The sequence below is a fragment of the Tachypleus tridentatus genome, chromosome 7 (genome assembly GCF_004210375.1).
Source record: "Tachypleus tridentatus isolate NWPU-2018 chromosome 7, ASM421037v1, whole genome shotgun sequence".
Lineage (NCBI taxonomy): Eukaryota > Metazoa > Arthropoda > Merostomata > Xiphosura > Limulidae > Tachypleus > Tachypleus tridentatus.
In genome coordinates, this window is record NC_134831.1 from 9,660,354 (window position 1) to 9,680,796 (window position 20,443).

The window sequence follows — 20,443 nt, forward strand, 5'->3', positions numbered from 1 at the left end:
ATCTGAAACAGTAAGATGTATTTGTGCATTTGTTGAGGGCATATAGTGTTAATGTTTGAGTTTTCCTCTTCTAAACACTAACAGAGAACTGAAGTTTTTTCTTTGCAGGTACTCTGGAGACTGCAGGTTTTCAGTGAAAGCAAAAGGGTTAAAGGCTGGAATTAAAGATGTTCAGGTACCTAATTGTTTGTGTAAAATAGAGATGCCTCAGGATTATAACTGAAATTTCATGGTAGCAAGAAAGATGGATTAAAGTGGTGATAAGCAGGATGTTTCTTGGAAAAAGTACTTTGTTCTTCAGACCTAATCTGGATAAAAACAATCAATTATATATCAGTCCATAATATTTCCCAATGGTGAATAATATATTGTGTTACCTACAATATGAACTAAGATAAAAAGAATCTGTTATATCTTAACCCACAATGTGTTGCAATTCTGAACAGTGTAATATGCTACCTAATATATATCTTTTGACTTGTCCCAGGTTCACAAAACAACTTCCTTTACATAAAGAATTGTAAGTGTTGTTTACAGATGCATTTCAGGATAATACTCAAAAATTACACAAGATATCGGCAAATATAGTAATCACAGGTACAAGGAAGTGACTTACGTGATATAGTTACATGTCTTGGTATAGTGATACCAGGTAGGCAGAAGTGACATGCATCATATAGTTGCTTGTCCTGGTATAGTGATACTAAGCATACTGTCAGAACCAACTGTTTTATTTATGTACTTGTAAACTGTTAGAACCACCTGTTTTTTTGTTATCAGCTTCATGGAGTGATGCGTGTAGAAATGAAACCACTAGTGAAACAGATTCCTCTGATTGGTGGGGTAAATGTTTTCTTCCTTATGCCTCCAGTAAGTACCAGTTTATTTAAACTAGATGTTGTCAATTCTAGTTAGTTATAATGTGATTATTGTCTGTCAAGAAATTTTTAAGGCTTATTTTAATCACAGTTATTCTGATTATTACATAACCTAATGTTTACAGACAACAAAGGACCAATTAGCCCATCTTAGTTGTAGTATCCTATAAGCCAAACTAAAGTTATTAAATAATAATCTAAAGCCAATCCTTATTATTAATTTAATGTCAGTTATATTTACTGCTTCCACAACATATGAAAATAACCTGTTCTGTGGGCCAACTACCCTAATTGAAAAATAAGTCTTAGGTTAAGATGCTTCTACCTTGTCTACATCTATGTGTTCCCTGGTTCTATAATCCTCACTGTAAAGTATGAAAAATGTTGATACATTAACAATCTTAAACACATCAATCAGATCCCCTCTAACTTATCTTTTATTCAAGAGAAAACAATTTTAAGGATCTTAATCTCTCCTCTTATGACAAACTCTCAATTCCAGGTACCATTAGTAACCCTCCTCTATATCTTTTCCATTTGATCATTTTGTAGGGTAATTAGAATAATAAGATCTAAGAAACTACAGCAGGTGTGCAACACTGTGTGATACCGTGCAACTAAAATCATGAAAAGTTCAGGTATTTACAACAACCAATGTTAAAACTATGATTTGAGATCATACTTAAATAGATGTTATTGAGTGAATACTAAAACCATGTAGTTTGACTTATTTTTCTGTTACATAATAAAAGATAATATAACAAATTAACAACATATTCAAGGAGGTGCTACTTTTTCTTGTCCACCCTCTGAATTCAACGAAATTATAACTTCTTTAGATTTGTATTCAATATTTCTGTAGATACAGCCTTAAATCTCATTTGTCCTACCACTAGCTACAGCACACTGTTTGGATGAGTTTAGAGACTGATTAACTATTACACCAAGATCCCTTTCTTTCACAATACTTTTAAAGTTGTTATATCTTTACTTTCTTAGGTTCACAGTCAGTATTTGCATGAACAAAACTTGGGTAAAGCTAATGTTCAAGGTTTCAACTCTGTGGTTAGCACATAATCCATTATTTTTGAACGAGTTATTTGTTTTGAATGCATGTTTCTATAAATTTTTTGAATGCTTTATTTGAACAGTAAAACCTTTTGCAAGCATTAACTGCTCTATCATTTCCAGCATCTCTATATACAGTTTTCTGGGATATGTTAACCTCTCATTTTATATCTTTAGTCGCCATGTTTTACAGGCTATTGATTTCAACATGACTAACTTGGCAGACATTTTGGATTTTCCTGTTGTCAGGTGAGTCTTACTGCTTTTCACTCACTGTGAACTTCAGGTCTGCTTTCTTTCTGTTTGATTCTATGTTGCACTGCCTTAACTTTTTATTTTTGTTTCATATTGTTTAATATTCTTCATTATTCTAAACATTTCTTTCATTTGTTATAATACAGAAGTTCAGTTTCCTTTTCAATATAAGGAAGGTGTTTGTAAAAGTGTAGAATTCAAACAAATAAATTCACAACCCTTTGTATAGATTTCAACATTTATTTTTCACAGTGATATCCTAAGAAAAAATGTTATTGACCAGATCACTGCTCTGATGGTTCTTCCAAACAAGTTTACTGTCTCTCTTATACATGATATTCCTGTTCGCCTACTTAAACTTCTTCAACCAGCAGTAGGTTTCTTGTTTTATAAACTTAAATCATTGCATTCATAAATTTTAGTTTTGAACATTAATTATGAAGTAGTTCAATGATTTTGAATCTTTTATTATATATTATAACATTTAAATTTTAAAAGATATAGCTAATAATTTTATTTCAGAAATTAATGTACTATTTTTGTATTCTCCTTCCATGCAATTATATGATGTATATAAATGTATACAAGAAAGTGTAGGTTTATATTTGTAAGTGTACCTATAGTGAACAACATGAATAACTTCATACCTGCTCTAGATGTGTACAAAAAACAATGTAGGATTATATTTGTATCTAAAGTATTTTGTATGTTATTTAATAGCAATATCTAAAGTGCTGCGCACGTTAGTCATTACAGTATCTAAAGTGCTGTGCGTGTGTGTTAGTCATAGCAATACGTCTATAACTATCATTTCTCAGAACCTTCAGGTGCTCTTTTATTTTTCTTTAAAGTATTTTGAACTATGTAAATTTTGACCTTTCAAGTTATGAAAAAATATTTTTATAAATATGAAGTATTTGTATATTCAGTATATTAAAACTGAATTCACATTACATTTTCAGGGTGTTTTGTACATTGAAATGTTAGAAGCAAGAAACTTGGAGAAAGCCGACATTTGCTCAGCATCTGATCCTTATGCTGTTATTACAGGTAAGTTTTTTGTACCTAATTTGATATTTAATAAGTGATATGTCAATTATTATAACAAAATTGGTCTCAAACTGAGGTCCATGAACGTTTCAAGATGTTATTAGCATGAGTATAAATATTTTCATTAAAGTTGCTTTGACATTTGGTAAAGAAATATTTTCAGCAAGGATTTAATTTTGGTAATAAATACGACCATGCAACATATTTTTATGTCTGAGATTTTGTCAAAGAACAAACAGTAATTAAATTTACTATTGTTTAAACACTGTATAATATTAATGTATCGGAATCCTCAGTCAAAGAGTCCAAGGTTTTGATTTAAATCTTTAGGGACTTCTGGTCTAGAAACTCAAGGAAAAGTAGCAAAACATTATGGACATTTATTAGGAAATCAAATAACAAAAGGATGTATTGTTTTTGGAACAAATATAAAAGAACATTATCTTTTTAATTTTCAAACAATATTTCTCAATACTGACTTATTTATAATTTTTTGTAGTTGGAGACTTCATGTCCAAGACAACAGTCATCAGTAACTGCAGTAATCCAGTGTGGAATCATGAGTGTGAAGTAGGTACTATTACTTTCAAGATGTTTTATTGTACATCATTGTTTAAAACACAGGAATGCAACATCCCTTGTCACAAACAGTAATGCATGTTAAAAAAACACAGAAACAAGTTTTTCTGTATTAAGACGCAGGAATGCGACATCCCTTGTCACAAACAGTGATGCATGTTTAATACGTGTAACGTCGCATAACATGAAGACTGCCAGTAAAATGTCACATACCCTTGGTGTGGATTTTTGTACATGCTGACAGGACCTCCCAAGGAAGGTTCAATCCTTTCACTTTACATCCTCTGGGATTTAAACATCCACCCACCTATTTGCCATGCATGGTGACTCGTGAAGAGGAGGAGATGATCCTGGTGGTTGGGGGGGTCCACAACCCTAACACACAACTTTGGCCTTGAATTCCTACAGACAGGCAGCATTGGGGTTGTCCTTCTAGGGTCAGTTGGCTGATTCACTTGGTCTAGGATCAACCTAGTACCAGTGTTGGATGTTTTCAACAGGTGTTGTAGACATTGTATCTGATCCTGGTGTTTGGGTGTAGTGCTCACGAAACCCTGACGTTGCTGCAGTGTCCTTGTTTGGTATTGTAGTGTGTCCCCTCATAGGACTCCTTGGTGGGTGGGGTCAGTGGACACTGAAATAAAAACTTACATAAAACAGTGAAAAAACAGTCCATAGGTACACGACCATGTCTGATAAGCAATCTTCAATGTATGTAACACCTTTATCTCATTTTCTTATACTACATTTTCTTTCAGACAAACCTTTAGGGCAGATATCTCCCTTTTTCATTTAGAATGGACTTGCTGGCTCTCCAAAGTCAGTAAAGAAGCTTCACTCTGGTGACATGTTGGTGGAAACATCTGCATCTCAACACAGTGAATTCCTCTTGTATTCAAAAGCAATTTGAGATACACCTATTGAAGTTATGCCTCATGCAACTTTGAATTCATAATGAGGAGTTATTGTTAAGATGGATTTAAAGAAAATCTATGAGTCAAAGATTCTCACTGGTTTCTCCACCCAAGGAATTCACGTAGTGAGGCGTATCTCCACTTGCAAAGATGGAATTATGATACCGACCAACATCTTCATTCTGACATTTACCCCTCGGTGTGGATTACTGTACGTGGTGAGGGGACCTCCCAGGGAAGGTTCTGTTCTGTCTGGTTACCTTCTCTGGGATCTAAACATCCACCCACGTGTTTGCCGTGCATGGCGACCCGTGAAGGGGAGGAGAGGATCCTGGTGGTTGAGGGGTCCAACCCTAACACACCACTTTGGCCTTGAATTCCTGTAGACAGGCAGCCTTTGGGTGGCCCCTCTTGGGTCAATCGGCTGGTCCACTTTGGCTGGAGTCCACCAAGTACCAGTGTTGGAAGTTCTCAACGGGTGTTGTGGACATTGTACCTGATGCTGGGTATAGTGCTCACGAAACCCTGGCGTTGCTGCATTGTCCTTGCATGACTTTGTAGTGCGTCCCCTTGTAGGGCTCCATGGTGGGTGGGGTCAGTGGGTACCAAAATTTTTCCTTTTTTCTATGGATCCTCCAAAAAATTTAAATAAAATTGTGAAAAAACAGTCAATGGGTAAGCGACCACGTCTTGAAGACTCTGAACAGCAATCTTCAACATCGGTAACTCACGTACCTCATTTTCTTATATTACATTCTCTTTTGGAAAAACCTTTAGGGCAAATGTCCCCTTTTTTTTATTCAGAAGGGACTAGAGGGACTTGCTGGCTCTCCAAAGTCAGTAAAGAAGCTTCGATCTGGTGACATATTGGTTGAAACATCCACATCCCAACACAGTGAACTCCTCTTGAATTCAAAGGCAATTGGGGATATACCTATTGAGGTTACACCTCATGCTACTTTGAATTCTTCATGAGGAGTTATTGTTGAAAGGGATTTGAAGAACGTTCCCGAGTCAGAGATTCTCGCTGGTCTCTCCACTCAAGGAGTTTCTGCAGTGAGGCGCATCTCCACTCGCAAAGATGGAGTTACACTGCCAACAAATACCCACGTATTAACATTTACTTCACCACATGCAACTGCCACCATCAAGGCAGGTTATCTCATTTGCAAGGTTTGGTCATACATTCCAAACCCTCTTCGATGTTTCCAATGTCAGAGATTCGGCCACTCAAAGACATCTTGTCGTGGTTGCCTGACATGTGCTCGTTGTGGAAGTAAGGACCACGATGCCTATGACTGTGACATGAACCACCATTGCATAAACTGCAATGGTTCTCACCCCTCTTACTTTCATTCTTGCCCAAAATGGTTGGAGGAAAAAGAGGTGCAGCATTTGAAAATGACACATAACATTAGTTATCCTGAGGCTCGGAAATTGCTGTCCACAACTCCATCTCGGACATATGCTGCTGCACTTCATTCCACAACTACAGTGGGAGTGCAGACAGATCTCTCTGTGCCTCCAAGAGAATCGTTTTCAAAACAAATGAAAAGCCTTTTGACCTCCGTGGTTAAAAAGGTTGATGAATCGACTTCCACACCCATCTCTGTTCCTCCCATACCTTCCAACACACTTCAGATCCACGTTCTTCAGTTTCAAATACAGGCATTTCTTCTCATACATCTTTTTCTCCCACCACAAGAGACAAAACAATTATTCGTTCGCGTCCTCAGTCACTGGATTCCCCTTCCAATAACAAAAACCTGCCCACCCGACCCAGAGCAGGATCCATGGAGGTTGATAGACCTCCTCCAACTAAAGACAGTAAAGAAAAAATACGTGGTCGTAAATCGAAGGGTTCCCCAGCCACTTCACCTACCCGTTCTTAAAAATGGCCACCTTGATACAATGAAACTGTCGAGGTTTACGTTCTAATCTGGATGATATCAAAATGCTGATTGCTTCCTACCATCCTGTTTGTCTTTCTTTACAAGGAACATTTCTCAAATCTGCTGATACAGTCTCCTTTCGGCAGTTTTCTCTGTACAGAAATGACAGGTTGTGTGATGGTCGAGTACATGGAGGGGTGGCACTGTTGATTGATCAACACGTGCCCACCCTGTCTTTGTCACTCAACACACCCTTGGAGGCTGTAGCCATCCGTGTTTCCTTGGGTCATACCATCACTGTTTGTTCTCTGTACCTGTCCTCTGGAGAGACATATGATCAATCAGACCTTGATGCTCTCGTTGAACAGTTGCCATCTCCATTTCTTATCCTGGGGATTTTAATGGACATCATCCCCTCTGGGGAAGTGCTGTTATTGATGGGAGGGGTCGATCTGTACAGCGGATGCTCTCTGATCACAATCTTTCTCTTTTCAATACTGGTTCTTCCACTTACTTTCATGCACCTAGTCAGTCCTTTACCGCTATTGATCTCTCGGTTTGCTCCCCTTCATTATTCTCCCATTTTTCATGGAGGGTTGATAGTAATCCACTAGGCAGTGATCATTTTCTGATCCTTTTGAGAGAGACTGGCCGTGGTCGATGCCACCCTTCCCGCGTGCCCCGGTGGAAGCTAAATCAAGCAAACTGGTCCACTTGATCCTGCCATCGTAAATCAGCCATCAATAGACGACTATGTAGCAGCGGTAACTGACTGTATTATACAAGCAGCTGCTCAGTGTATTCCTAAAACCTCGACACGTTTTCCACAATATCCTCATCCGTGATGGAATCCTGCTTGCCACTTAGCACGGAAGGCTCAAAAACGGCCTGGAATACTTTTCGTAGATATCCCACACTTTCAAACCGTGTTGCTTTCCAACGGGCCCGTGCACATGCTAGGTGGGTAAGACGTCAAAGCCAGAAGGAATCTTGGATTAAGTTCACAACTAGCATATCTTTTACCACCAGTTCCAAGATCATATGGGACAGGATTCGAAAGGTTAATGGGCACTACAATTCTGTCCCCCTCTTGATCTTACTCTCTGATGGTCAGGAGGTGACTGATGTCTGGAGCATTGCTGACACTCTAGGTGAAAGCTTTTGCTGGGTATCTAGCACTTCTGCTTGTTCCTCCACCTTCCTGGCCATCAAGACTCGAGCAGAGCAATCACCTCTTTCCTTTTGCACTAACTGTTTCTTCGACTATAATTGTCCCTTTACCCTGGTGGAACTGAAAATGGCTCTTCATCGGTCTGCCAGTATGTCTGTTGGACCTGATGATATTCATTATGACATGCTGCACCATCTATCTCCTGCTTCTCTTGATGTCCTTCTCATTGTCTTCAACTGGATCTGACAGGAGAATGTTTTTCCTGATGCCTGGAGCCAGGCTATTATTTTACCTTTCTCTAAGCCAGGGAAAGATCCCAAGATTCCTTCAAACTACCGTCCAATTGCTTTGACGAGCTGTCTCTGTAAGACCATAGAAAGGATGGTTAATGCTCGTCTTGTTTGGTTCCTAGAATCAAACAATTTCCTCTCGCCTACCCAGTGTGGGTTCCGTCGACAGCACTCCACCACAGACCACCTAATTCGTCTTGAAACATCTATAAGAGAAGCCTTTCTCAACCGCCAACATCTTGTATCAATATTCTTTGACATAGAGAAGGCTTATGACACAACATGGAGGTATGGCGTTTTGCGAGACCTCCATACATATGGATTACGTGGCCATCAACCCATGTTTATTAAAAATTTTTTAATGGATAGGAGATTCCAAGTTCATGGGGGTTCGACACTTTCCCGTTCTTTTGTACAGGAACTTGGAGTCCCTCAAGGCTGTGTATTGAGTGTCACACTTTTCAGTATAAAGATAAATGCCATCACTGAACAACTCCCTCTCACTGTTGCGAATGGGCTGTATGTCGACGACTTTCACATCTCATGTCAGTCGTCATACATGAGATATATTGAGCTGCAACTACAAACTGCCCTCAATCGTGTACAGAACTGGACTCTGGCGAACGGCTTTAATTTCTCTCTCTCTAAAACCATATGCATGCACTTTTGCCATCAACGGGGTATTCACCCTGATCCTGAACTTCATATCAGTGAAGTTTTGCTGCCAGTGGTCCCGGAGACCAAGTTCTTGGGGCTTATTTTTGATCATAAACTGACCTTTATACCACACTTAAAGCAGCTTCGGGTCAAATGCACAAGAGCACTGAACATCCTCCGTGTCCTCTCTTCTACCAGTTGGGGGGGCAGATCGCTGTTCAATGTTAAAGGTATATCGTGCTCTTATTCGATCTAAACTCGACTATGGATCAATGGTCTATGGCTCTGCCAGACCCTCGGCCTTAAAGATGCTGGACCCCATTCATCACCAAGGACTTTGACTCTGCACTGGGGCTTTCCGTACCTCTCCAATTCAAAGCATATACATTGAATCTCATGAACCTTCTCTACACCTTCACCATTTGCAGCTATCTTTACAATATACTTTGAAACTTCGTTCCTTACCAAAACATCCCACCTGGGAATGTGTTTTCCTTTTTCGGTGGACAGTACTTTTTCAGAACAGACGATCTGTCATTGCTCCGTTTGGCCTTCGCATCTGGGGGCAATTGGATGAATTGGGTCTGTCCTTGGATAACATTGCAGATTCCACAGGTCGGCCCATCCCACCATGGCTTATTACAGCCCCCAAATGTGACTTTTCTTTCAGTCACCTAAAAAAGGCAGATACTCCAGATTGGAAGTACCATCTTTTATTCAATGAATATTTTTCAAACAATCATTCAGTTCCCATTTATACAGATGGTTCCAAATCAGGTAATTCAGTGGGCTCTGCTATGGTTTGCTATGGATCAGTAATTGCATGCAGAATCCCTTCTACAGCTTTTGTGTTCACTGCTGAACTGTATGCCATATCTCTTGCCCTGGATCATATTGCAGCTGAGCAGTACTCCAACTGCACTATTTATACTGATTCGCTTAGTTCTATACTTGCCTTGGAATCGCTACACGTTAGCTCACATCCTATTCTCGCTGATATTCGAAACTGACTGGCCCATTTCTCATTAGCAGCTACTTCAATCAAGTTTTTCTGGATACCAGGCCATGTTGGTATTCGCGGGAACGAGCTTGCAGACATGGCAGCTAAATATGTCTGCTTCAGCACCATCACTCCTATGCCTATTCCGTACGTGGACTATGGTGTTGTCTTCAAGGCTCGGCTCCGTGCCAGCTGGCAGTCCACTTGGAGTGAGCAACGTGACAACAAACTTTTTCAAATCAAACCCAAAATTGGACTTTGGCCATCTAGCTTCCGTAAAGTTCGGAAGGAGGAAGTTGTTCTCACTAGGCTACGCATTGGTCACAGTTTTTTAACTCATCATTTTATTTTATCTCAAACTGATGCACCAATGTGTAACACTCAAATCACTATCAGCCACGTTTTACTTTCTTGCCATCGTTACAATTCTCAACGACGGCAATATATTAAACATATTTTTTCCCAGGGTCAGTCTGTAACATTGGACAGAGTTATTGGTGATGGTGACTCTGTCCACCTTGATAATGTTTTTAATTTTTGAATGGCCATTAATCTTTTTAATCTCATTTAAGTGTTGCATATTTATTCATTACACCTTTTTAATTGTGGTTCCTTTTTTACAGTTTTAATCTCTCTCTTTCAATTTGACATTGGACAATGGCCAGAACATTAAATAACTCGACACCAGCACTGGAAAGGCCAACTTCAGGTGACTAACGCTACTGTTTGAACTACTCGTTAGTCGTTCTGGCGAGTTGTTATTATACTTTTGCTGCATATCATTTCACACTTTTACTACTTTACCTTTTAGTACTGGCCATATTGACTCGTAACCCGGAACCAGGACTGGAAAGACCAACTTCAGGTGACTGACGGTGGTTCTTGAACTTACCTGTTAGTCTTCCTGGCGGGTTATGATCATTACGTTTTTGCTAGAGTAAATACCTTACAACTTCTTATACTCTGCTTTCTCTCTTAACATTGTAGACTAGGTGTCAACATTGGTTTTATACTTTTTTGTTTTACCTTCATTTCCATTTATGTCTTTTATTACATTTACTTTATTTTTACATTTTAACCGGATGTTTGGCGCAGATAGCCTCGCTGGTTTGTGCCATAAAACACTAAATCAATCAAAACTGACATTTACATCCCCACATCCACCTGCCACCATCATAACAGGTTATCTCAATCGTAAGGTACAGCCAGACATTCCAAACTCTCTCAGATGTTTCTAGTTTCAGCGGTTTGGTCACTCAAAGAATCAAAGATATCATGTCGTGGTTCCTTAATGTGTACTTGTTATGGTGGCAATAACCACAATGCCTGTGAGTGTGAAACAGACCCTCATTACATCGATTGTAATAGCTTTCACCTGTCCTACTTTCGTTCTTGCCCTAAATGGTTGGGAGAAAAAGAGGTGCAGCATTTGAAAATAATTCATAACATTACTTACCCTGAGGCTCGAAAGTTACTGTCCATCACTTCATCTTAGATGTATGCCTCTGTGTTTCATTCCACTACTACAGTGGGAGTGCAGATGGATCTCTCTGTGTGTCCAAAAGAATTGGAAAGCAGATGTTGTTCTACCTATACTATGCATTGGTCACAGTTATTTAACTCATCTTTTATTATCTGCAACTGGTGCACTACTGTGTTGTCTGTGTAACACTCAGGTCACAATAAGCCATATTTTACTTTCTTGTTGTCATTACGACTCTCAGCGACAGCACCATTTTAAACATGTTCTGTCCCAAGGTTTGTCCATAATGTTAGACAGTGTTATTGGTGATAGTTACACTGTCCACCTTGGTAATGTTTTTAGTTTTTTAAAGGCCATTCATCTTTTTAATGCTATTTAAGTTTTTAATTTATGCATTAGACCTTTTTTAATGTGATTCCCTTTTAAGAATCATAGTCCATCTCGTTTGATTTGAAATCAGAAAATGGCTATAACATCAAATAACTCGAAACGAGGACTGAAAAGGCCAACTTCAGGTGACTAACACTGCTGTTTGAACTACCTGTTAGTCATCCTGGTGAGTTATTATTCAAATTTTGCTGCAAGTCTTTTAAAACTTTTATTACTTGACTTTCTGGAATCAGCTGTGACGTCAAATAACTCGGAACCTGTACCAGAAAGGCTAACTTTGGGTGACTAATAGTGGTTTTTAAACTTACCTGTTGACCTTCCTGGCAAATGATAATTACAGTTATGTTACAGAAAGTCATTTACAACTTGTATTACTGTAGTTTTTCTCTTACTGCTGTAGACTAGATATAAAAATTGGATTTAATGCTATTTATGTTTTTAATTCAAAACTTGTTTTGTTTTACCTTAATTTCCTTTTATGAATTTTACTAAATTTACTTTAATTTTGACTTTTTACCAGATGTTTGATGCAGACAGCCTAGCTACTTTGTGCCATAAAACACCAAACCAACCAACCAACCAACCAACGTGTCGCTTAACATGTTGTGTAACGTTAAGACTGACAGTAACGTGTTGCATAACATGAAGACTGATTGTTATTTCACAAGCAATGAGTCATGTGTTTTGTTGTATATCCTACTTGAGAAACTAAAGAGAATTGTTATAACAACATACATGTTTATTTTTATGTTTAGGCTGTAGTCAGTCAAGTTGAGGGACTAACGTTAGATGTCGAAGTGATGGATGAAGACAAGGATTCCAAAGATGATTTTCTTGGAAGGTTTTGCTTTATTTATAGAGTTTCAAGCAATTATTTTGGTGTATATATATGAAAAAAGGCTTAATTTGTTGTGAAAGTTATTAACTTTTTGTTGTCTGTTCAAGAACAAAGAACATGTTTTGAAAGGTAAATGTCAATAATTTGGCAGCAGAAATAGTTTTATTAGACTACAGGATAAGTTCAGAAGGTTGGTTTATGATTAAAAGTAGTTTACAGGTTTCTGTAAATTTTTTGTATGAGATGTATCATTGGTGTACAGTTTGTTCTCATGTATATAAAATAGGTATAGAGTTTCTTCTGATGTACATTAATTTTAGATGGATGATGTAAAAGAACTGATGATTAATTAATTTATATATTTGTATTGTTAATGTAATTTAATTATTTAGTTTAGGATTATTGAAAATAAGTGCAATCATAGGTGTGATTTGTTTAAAAAATGTGAATATAAGAGGTAAAAGGAAATTGTAGCATAAAATTTATTAAGATAATACAGGGGTCTTCAAACCTTTTTTGGATAAGGGGTGGGAGGTAAATCTTTATAGGCTTTGTGGGTCAGAGGGGCCATGGTAAAATTAAGTAGGGACATATACATGTTCAGAAAACATTTCTTATTTATTTTTCATAAGGGCACACATTAAAAATAAGATGCACAATTTTTTTTTATCATTAATGAGAGGTGCTTTTGTGACAAAATTACAGCTTCAAAGTTAGTGCACTCTATCATCAAAATTGATTACAAAATCTCATCAGATAAGGCTTACCTGTAACTGGATTTCTCGTACTTCATCTTTTGAAAATGTCTTCACAGAAATAGGCAGTGCCAAAAACTGAAAGGAATCAGTGAAGAATGTTTTTTAAATTAACACATTGATCACTTGGAAGGTATTCATAGAACTCTGTCAGTTTCTCTTCTCTGTATTTGTCCTTCAGCATGTTGGATTGTAGATCAGTCACTTCCATTTGAACTTCAGGTGACAGTTCATTAATAGTACAGTCAAACGAGTTTTGGAATATCCTAATTTCTGTTGCATTTGCATCAAGATAAGACAAATGCTCCTTGAACTGTAGTTTCAGGTCAGAAAGGATATCTTGTTGAAACTTGCATGGGAATGGGGATCTTACTTCTTGCTTGAACTTTTCCCAACATGGAAAGTATGTGAAGCAGCTCCTCATCAGTTGGGATTCAAAAAGAATTATATTTGGCCAAAATGCTTTCACCTCTGTGTACATATCACAGTTAAGCATGGCTTTGCCTTGTAATGTAAGACTGAATTCATTCATGTACATGGTCAATTCTATAGAAAAAGCTGATCTCCAAAGCCATTCATTGTTTGTGAGTAATGGTTTAGGGCAGTTCTTTTCATTTAGGAAAATTTCAATCTCAGTTCTAATCTCAAAAATTGTGACATTACCTTCCCCCAGCTTAGCCATCAAACTGTCGTGCAGTTGGGGAAGTTGGGATATGTTATTTCCATTTTCTCCCAAAACCTCTTGGAATTGACAATGGTTGAGTCCATGATAGCAAATGAAGTCCACTGTTGAAACTACAAGTTCCATGACACAAACAGATCCAGTTATTTTCCACACAGTGCCTGCTGATTAATAATGGAGTGAAGAACCATAGGCTTGGTCTTACCTGCACTTTCAGTAGTTTTGTAAATTTGCCCAAATGAACCTTTTCCTGCACCACATATATTTTTACCACCATCTTTTGTAATACATTTCAGCCATTTCCGTTCCAAGTTGTACTGAGTTAGTGATTTTTTTAACCTCTTTGAAAACGTCCTCACCTGTTGTTGTTCCATGCACACTGTGCACAGAAACTAATTCTTCAGTCACTTCAAAATTAATATTGATTCTATGAATAAACAACAACAATAACTGTGAAGTGTCTGATGCATCTGTTGACTTGTCAAGCACAATGGAAAAGCACTTGAATTCTTTGGCCTTGTCTTTCAGCTGAGACACAACATTGCTTCCAATATTCTTGACATTGCTGAAAGGCTAATAGTCTTAAATAAGTCTGCTTTTTCTGAGCACATTTATACAGCTGCTTCAGTTATACTTAATTTAATTAGTTCACCATCAATAACTGGTTTTCCTCGCTTGGCAACAGGTGTGCCATTCAGAAACTTGCTCTTGTTGCAGCTTCATTCTTGGCTTTCTTCCTTATCCACAAACTGTTGTGATGATAAGTTGCTTTTCAAGATTTTGAATTTGTCTGAATGTAGCATTCTTGTAAACTGAGAAAAGATTAATGAGTGCTTGGTTTGGTAATGTGTATGAATGTTGTATTCTTTTAGCACTGTGATAGTTTCGTTGCATAATAAGCATAATGCTTTGTTACTTGATTCAATAACAAAGTAGTTCACACTCCATTGTTTTTTAAAATTGAGGCATTTGGAGTCAACTTTTCTCTTCCCTTGTCCTGACATAATAACTACAAATAGTTATGAACTTGAACATAAAGTAAACAGCAGCATTGACTGATACGCACTGAGGAACAAGGGACATGCATGGGAAGAAACACACTACTTTAGGGCACTGGGATTGATAAGTGAGGTGATGCAACACTAAGTAATGTGACGTTTACCATCAAATAGAAATGTGTATTGCACCTAGATTGGCTTTTGCTCTATTATGTTTTATATTTTTATATCATTAAAAATGATAACAGTATCATTTTATTACTTTAATGGACTGTTTGCAGGCCATATTGCAACTAGATTGGCTTTTGCTCATAACGCCCCACTGGTCATATTGTGCCTTCTATACTAGTACAGCTAGCTCCCTCTACTACTCTAATCACCCTTCATGTGATTACAAAATTTGTATTGTATTTCATCACAAATTTATATTAGTTTCAAGTTTTTCTGTTTGTTTAAGAAGTATTTTTGTTTTCTGAATTCTAAAGTGCTTATGTATTCAACATTTAATTTGTGACAATAGGTAATGTTTCTGCTATAAGTCCCCATTCATACAGAGTCAATAGTGCCTACTAGCAAAGAACTAGCTTTGATTCATGTGGAGTTAAGAGTTCTGTGGTTAGGTATATGTTATTTTTCAAGTTCTTGTCATGGTTTCATACTTTACATATTGCTTATTCATTTATGTTTTAGGTTGAATAACATAGTTTAGCAAAGTTGTTATTTTTATGTACTTTGTAGACACTATGATATCTATGTTTTGTTTGTTATTTTTATTTATTTTATAGATTACAGATTTCTAGGTTTTATTAGTTTGTTTAGTTCATATGTCTTTTTGGCTATATTTCACAGAGGTTCTGCAGGTTCTGTCTGAATGTATCTGCCTTTAGTTCTGCTCTTCCCCCACTCCCCTCTCCAAGATCTTACTTCTTTCAGTTACTTTGCCTACTCTGTTTGAGACTTGCTAAACAGAGGGGCTGTGGATTGTGTAATGCTCACTCAGTTTGTATCTTACGCCCATTTAATTGTTGTTCCTTGACAGATAGGATATTGGGGATCCATTGTAGACCTGTCTCAACTGAACTATGTTCACATGAATAGATATGTCAGTTTTAATGTTTATAGTCATAGATATTGAGTTTGTATTTATAAATAATTATGTCAGTTTTATTGTTTACGTTCATAGTGGGGTTTTGTACGTAACAATGGTTATGTCAGTTTTATCTTTACATCCATACGTGTTGGTTTTGTCTGTAGTTATTTCAACTTAGTTTTTAGTTGTGTAGGTTTTATTTTTGTTGTTATTTGTTATTTTAACTATTGAGTATGTTTTTGTTTCTAGTTACTTCAGAGTTATTGGTACTGATGTCAGATTAAATGTTATCAAATGTTTTCTGTCTTTTGAAGGATCTCTGTAAACATTTCTTCAATCATCAGAGCTGGAGAGGTTGATGGAGTAAGTACACACAGTGTCTCAAGTTTGCATGTATGAAACAAAAAAGTAACAGTGGATGATGTGTTTGTTTACTATGAGTGTTAAATATATGTAGTGAACAGAATGAACAAATGACATTTGTTTCCATTTACAGTGGTACATTTTGGAAGAAGCCAAAAGAGGAGAGATACATTTGAAAATAACTTGGTTGAAATTTACTGATGACCTTTCAGACATCACTTCAGTAAGTTGTTGTGCATGTTGGAATTTAGCTGCATCACTGTTGAGCTTTACATTAGTAATAAAGTGTCCAAGTAGTAATCCTCTAAGTTGACCTAAATATCAGTAATAAACTGTTCAACTGGTAATCGTGTAAGTTGATCTTAATATTAATAAGTAGGTCTCACATTTCATAAGAAATTGGTGTTTTTCAATTTATTTTTGCTTAATGATCAAATAAGCTATGAGTTGTTCCCTTTATGTACAGAAAGTTTAAACAATGTACATTATTTCTCGTGGGTGATATACTTGTATGTATATATCTAGTATGTTCAAGATGGATACATTTCTGATGATGAATAGTCTAGATTAATTGTTCTTCTACTAAATGTGTTTACGATGGAGATGTCTTATATTGCTCTTTGTTTTTAATATACAGGTAATAAAGATGAATAAGCCACACGTTTCATCTGTATTGTTGATGGTGTTTGTGGACTCTGCCACTAATCTACCTGTAAGTACATGCACTTCTTTGGTCAGCTTACTGAGCTTTCAGTCAAGATGATTTATCATAAGAGAAAATCGATTTATTTTGTTCCTGTTCAAGCCCATGATGGCTAAGATAAAGTATATTGAGTATTTGTGGTGGACCAGTCTCTATCTCGGTGTTGAGCTTTGATATTTCTATTGAAATTTTATTATTTACCTCTTTTAATTTATTCAATAATATAGTGGGAATTAGATACTGTTCATTGTTATTTTTGTAATAATTACTTATTTTGATCTATCCACCAATGGAGTGGGAGATAAATGCTCTTAAATTTCTGAGCATGGGCTCAGTCTCTGGTTCTAACTCCATAATCATTTTGTGCTTGTTATAGTTTTCAAGCTGTTACTTTTAAATTTGACAAATCAGTAAACATTCCAAAACTTTTGTGCACAAAATATCACGTTTTTTATTATGTCTTAATGTTTGTAAGTATTGTTTTCTTATGCCTTTTTTGTTTTCTCATGTTACCTATCAAACATGCAGAGTAATTTTCATTTTAAGATTAAAAGTAATTTTATGTGTGAGAAAATTTATAATCTCCAGATAATTATCAAATGTTTTTTTAAGAAAAAAAATTTATATTTGATGTGTTATTTTCCCTATCGAACCTCGGTATGGGTTCAATCGATTTGACTGACCTTTTAACCACCACAAAAAAATTAGGAAATAAATATAAATTATGTTTTTTTTCTTTCTAAAATGACTATCAGTTATCTTGTAAACAGATGTTTAGTATAAATATCTCAAATGTCATAACAGTACAGATTTATCTATGTTTATTATACTGACCTTTCATTACAACAGTTACAATGACACTGCATGTACACACATGCTTCTATATCCAAGATTATAAAACTGACCTTTAGAAAGTGACCTGTCTTGGATGTGTTCTAGTGTTTTGTCACATTTTAGTTATAATACATCATGTATGTTTTTGCATATTATTAATATTTACATATAAGATCTTAAACACTTATTTATTGAAACACAGAATAGTAAATAATGAAGTACTATTCAAGTTATCTCTTCTAGTTATGGATTTTGTTATATTTTGCTGATTGCCATAGATTGCTAAGTCTTATCAGACTTTGCATGTGGAAAAAGTGAAATATTTCTTTGATTCATATATACATTTGAAATAATAAAAAAATTATAAATAAGTGTATGGATACCATAGAGTTCCACTATAATTTATCAAGCTTTTGTTAATAGTTCTCTCTTATTGTTAATTCTGTATTATATATAACCAATAGAAAACCAAAGTATGTATCTATGAAGTGATGTATTGTATAACATTGTTTACTGAACAGAGAATTGTTAATTTCACTGTTAGTACGAGCTTTGTTCCCATGGGAAAAATAACTATTTTAAAATTCCTTGGTACATGTGTTTTAAAATAGCTCACAATTATTTGAAAAAAAAAGATTATTTATTACATATTTTTAAATATAAGACAGTTTGAAAAATACAATAAAGTACTAATAACTTGCTATACAATATTAAAATACCAGTAACTTGCAACACAATATTAAAATCAGTAAAACAGAACAGATAAAATTGGTAAACAGTTTCATACTCTGTACATGTTTATACATTTGTCTGTTGTTTTAAGGAGTGTAATATTTTGTTAAATATAACTTATTTATACAACTACAATCACACCATCTACTGACATTTGCATCAAATTTATCATCCTTATTTAGTAATTTAAATTTACTTTTTTATATTTTAATTATTTCAATAGATACACATATATTTATACTAATTAAATTGCATGTTGTGCTAAAATTACAGTTTCATCTCATTGAATTGTGTGTTTAGTTTCACCGATGTCTTATTTTGGGTGTGTGTGTGTGTTAGGGGAAGCTATCTGTTTTGGATGTTATTAGCCTGTGTTTTATGGTTCATTATTTATATAAAAGATATTTTGTGCATCACTATAATTAGTTTAAAAAAGTAGGGTAAGTGACCTTGACCTGAGTGAGTAATTTATTTCTTGTTTTTCATGTTTATTCTTTATTTATTGTTACAAAACTAACTAAAATGTAAAAGGTGCTGTGTGTGGTGACCTGTGTAGAAGAGGAGAGGATCCTGGTGGTTCATGGGTCCAACCCTGACACACCACTTTGGCCTTGAATTCCTGTAGATAGGTAGCCTTGGGGTGCTCCCCCCCTTGGGTCAATCGGTTAGTTCACTTGAGCTAGGGTCAACCAAGTACCAGTGTTGGATGTTCTCAACAGGTGTTGTGGACATTGTATCTAAAGCTGGTGTTGGAGTATAGTGCTTACAAAAACCCTGGCATTGCTGCAGTGTCATTGTTTGACATTGTAGTGCATCCCCTCGAAGGGCTCCATGATGGGTGGGGTGAGTGGGCACTGAAATTTCCCTTTTTCTTTATTATGGATCCTCCAAATAAAATAGTGAAAAAATAGTCCATAGTTAAACAACCATGTCTTGAAGATTAGGAGAAGCAATCTTCAACATCTGTAATACCTGTTGTAACTAATTTTCTCATCCAACATTCTTTTTCAGACAAACCTTTAGGACAAATGTCTTCCTCTTTCATTCAGAAATCTTGTATCAATATTCTTTGACATTGAGAAGGCTTATGATACAACATGGAGGTATAGCATTTTGTGAGACCTTCATTTATGCAGGTTACGTGGCCACTTGCCCATTTTTATTAAATATTTTTAATGGACAGGAGATTCCAAGTTCATGTGGTTTCAACACTTTTCTGTTTTTTTCGATGTTGCAAAGAGGCTCTATGTTGATGACTTTCACATCTCATGCCAGTCATCAAACATAAGGTATATTGAGCAGCATCTACAGAATGCCCTTAATCGTTTACTGAAGTGGACCACAGCAAATGGCTTTAGCTTCTCTCTCTCTCTAAAACCGTTTGCATGCACTTTTGCCACCAACAGGGTATTCACCCTGATCCTAAATTCCATATTGGTGAAGTTGTGCTACCTATGTTCTCTGAGACAATGTTCTTTGGGCTTATCTTTGATCATACGCTGACCTTTATACCACACATCAAGCAGCTACTGGTCAAATGTACAAGAGCACTGCCCATCTTCCATGTCCTCCCTTCCACCACTTGGGAAATGGATCAATGTTCTTTGCTAAAGATATATCGTGCTCTTATTCGATTGAAACTCGACTGTGAATCACTGGTCTATGGCTCTGCCAGACCCTTGGCCTTAAAGATGCTAGATTCCATTTATCATCAAGTATTTCAGCTCTGCACTTGGGCTTTTTGTACTTCCCCAGTTCAGAGCTTATACATAGTCTCTTGAACCCTCTTTGCACCTCTGCCGTTTGCAGCTGCCTCTACTA

At 36.4% G+C, this 20,443-nt stretch overlaps 1 protein-coding gene across 3 annotated transcripts in view; it reads left to right on the forward strand.

Annotated features, from left to right (window-relative positions):
• The window catches only part of LOC143255070 (extended synaptotagmin-2-like), a 42,875-nt gene that overhangs the window by 10,750 nt on the left and 11,682 nt on the right, over positions 1 to 20,443 (forward strand). For all 3 annotated transcript variants that reach the window (XM_076510118.1, XM_076510119.1, XM_076510121.1), the window contains 10 exons: positions 109 to 175; positions 781 to 870; positions 2,140 to 2,195; positions 2,454 to 2,574; positions 3,164 to 3,251; positions 3,751 to 3,821; positions 12,383 to 12,468; positions 16,305 to 16,353; positions 16,487 to 16,576; positions 16,991 to 17,065. In XM_076510118.1, coding sequence (XP_076366233.1) covers positions 109 to 175; positions 781 to 870; positions 2,140 to 2,195; positions 2,454 to 2,574; positions 3,164 to 3,251; positions 3,751 to 3,821; positions 12,383 to 12,468; positions 16,305 to 16,353; positions 16,487 to 16,576; positions 16,991 to 17,065 — 793 coding nt within the window. The remainder of the gene's footprint in view (positions 1 to 108; positions 176 to 780; positions 871 to 2,139; positions 2,196 to 2,453; positions 2,575 to 3,163; positions 3,252 to 3,750; positions 3,822 to 12,382; positions 12,469 to 16,304; positions 16,354 to 16,486; positions 16,577 to 16,990; positions 17,066 to 20,443) is intronic.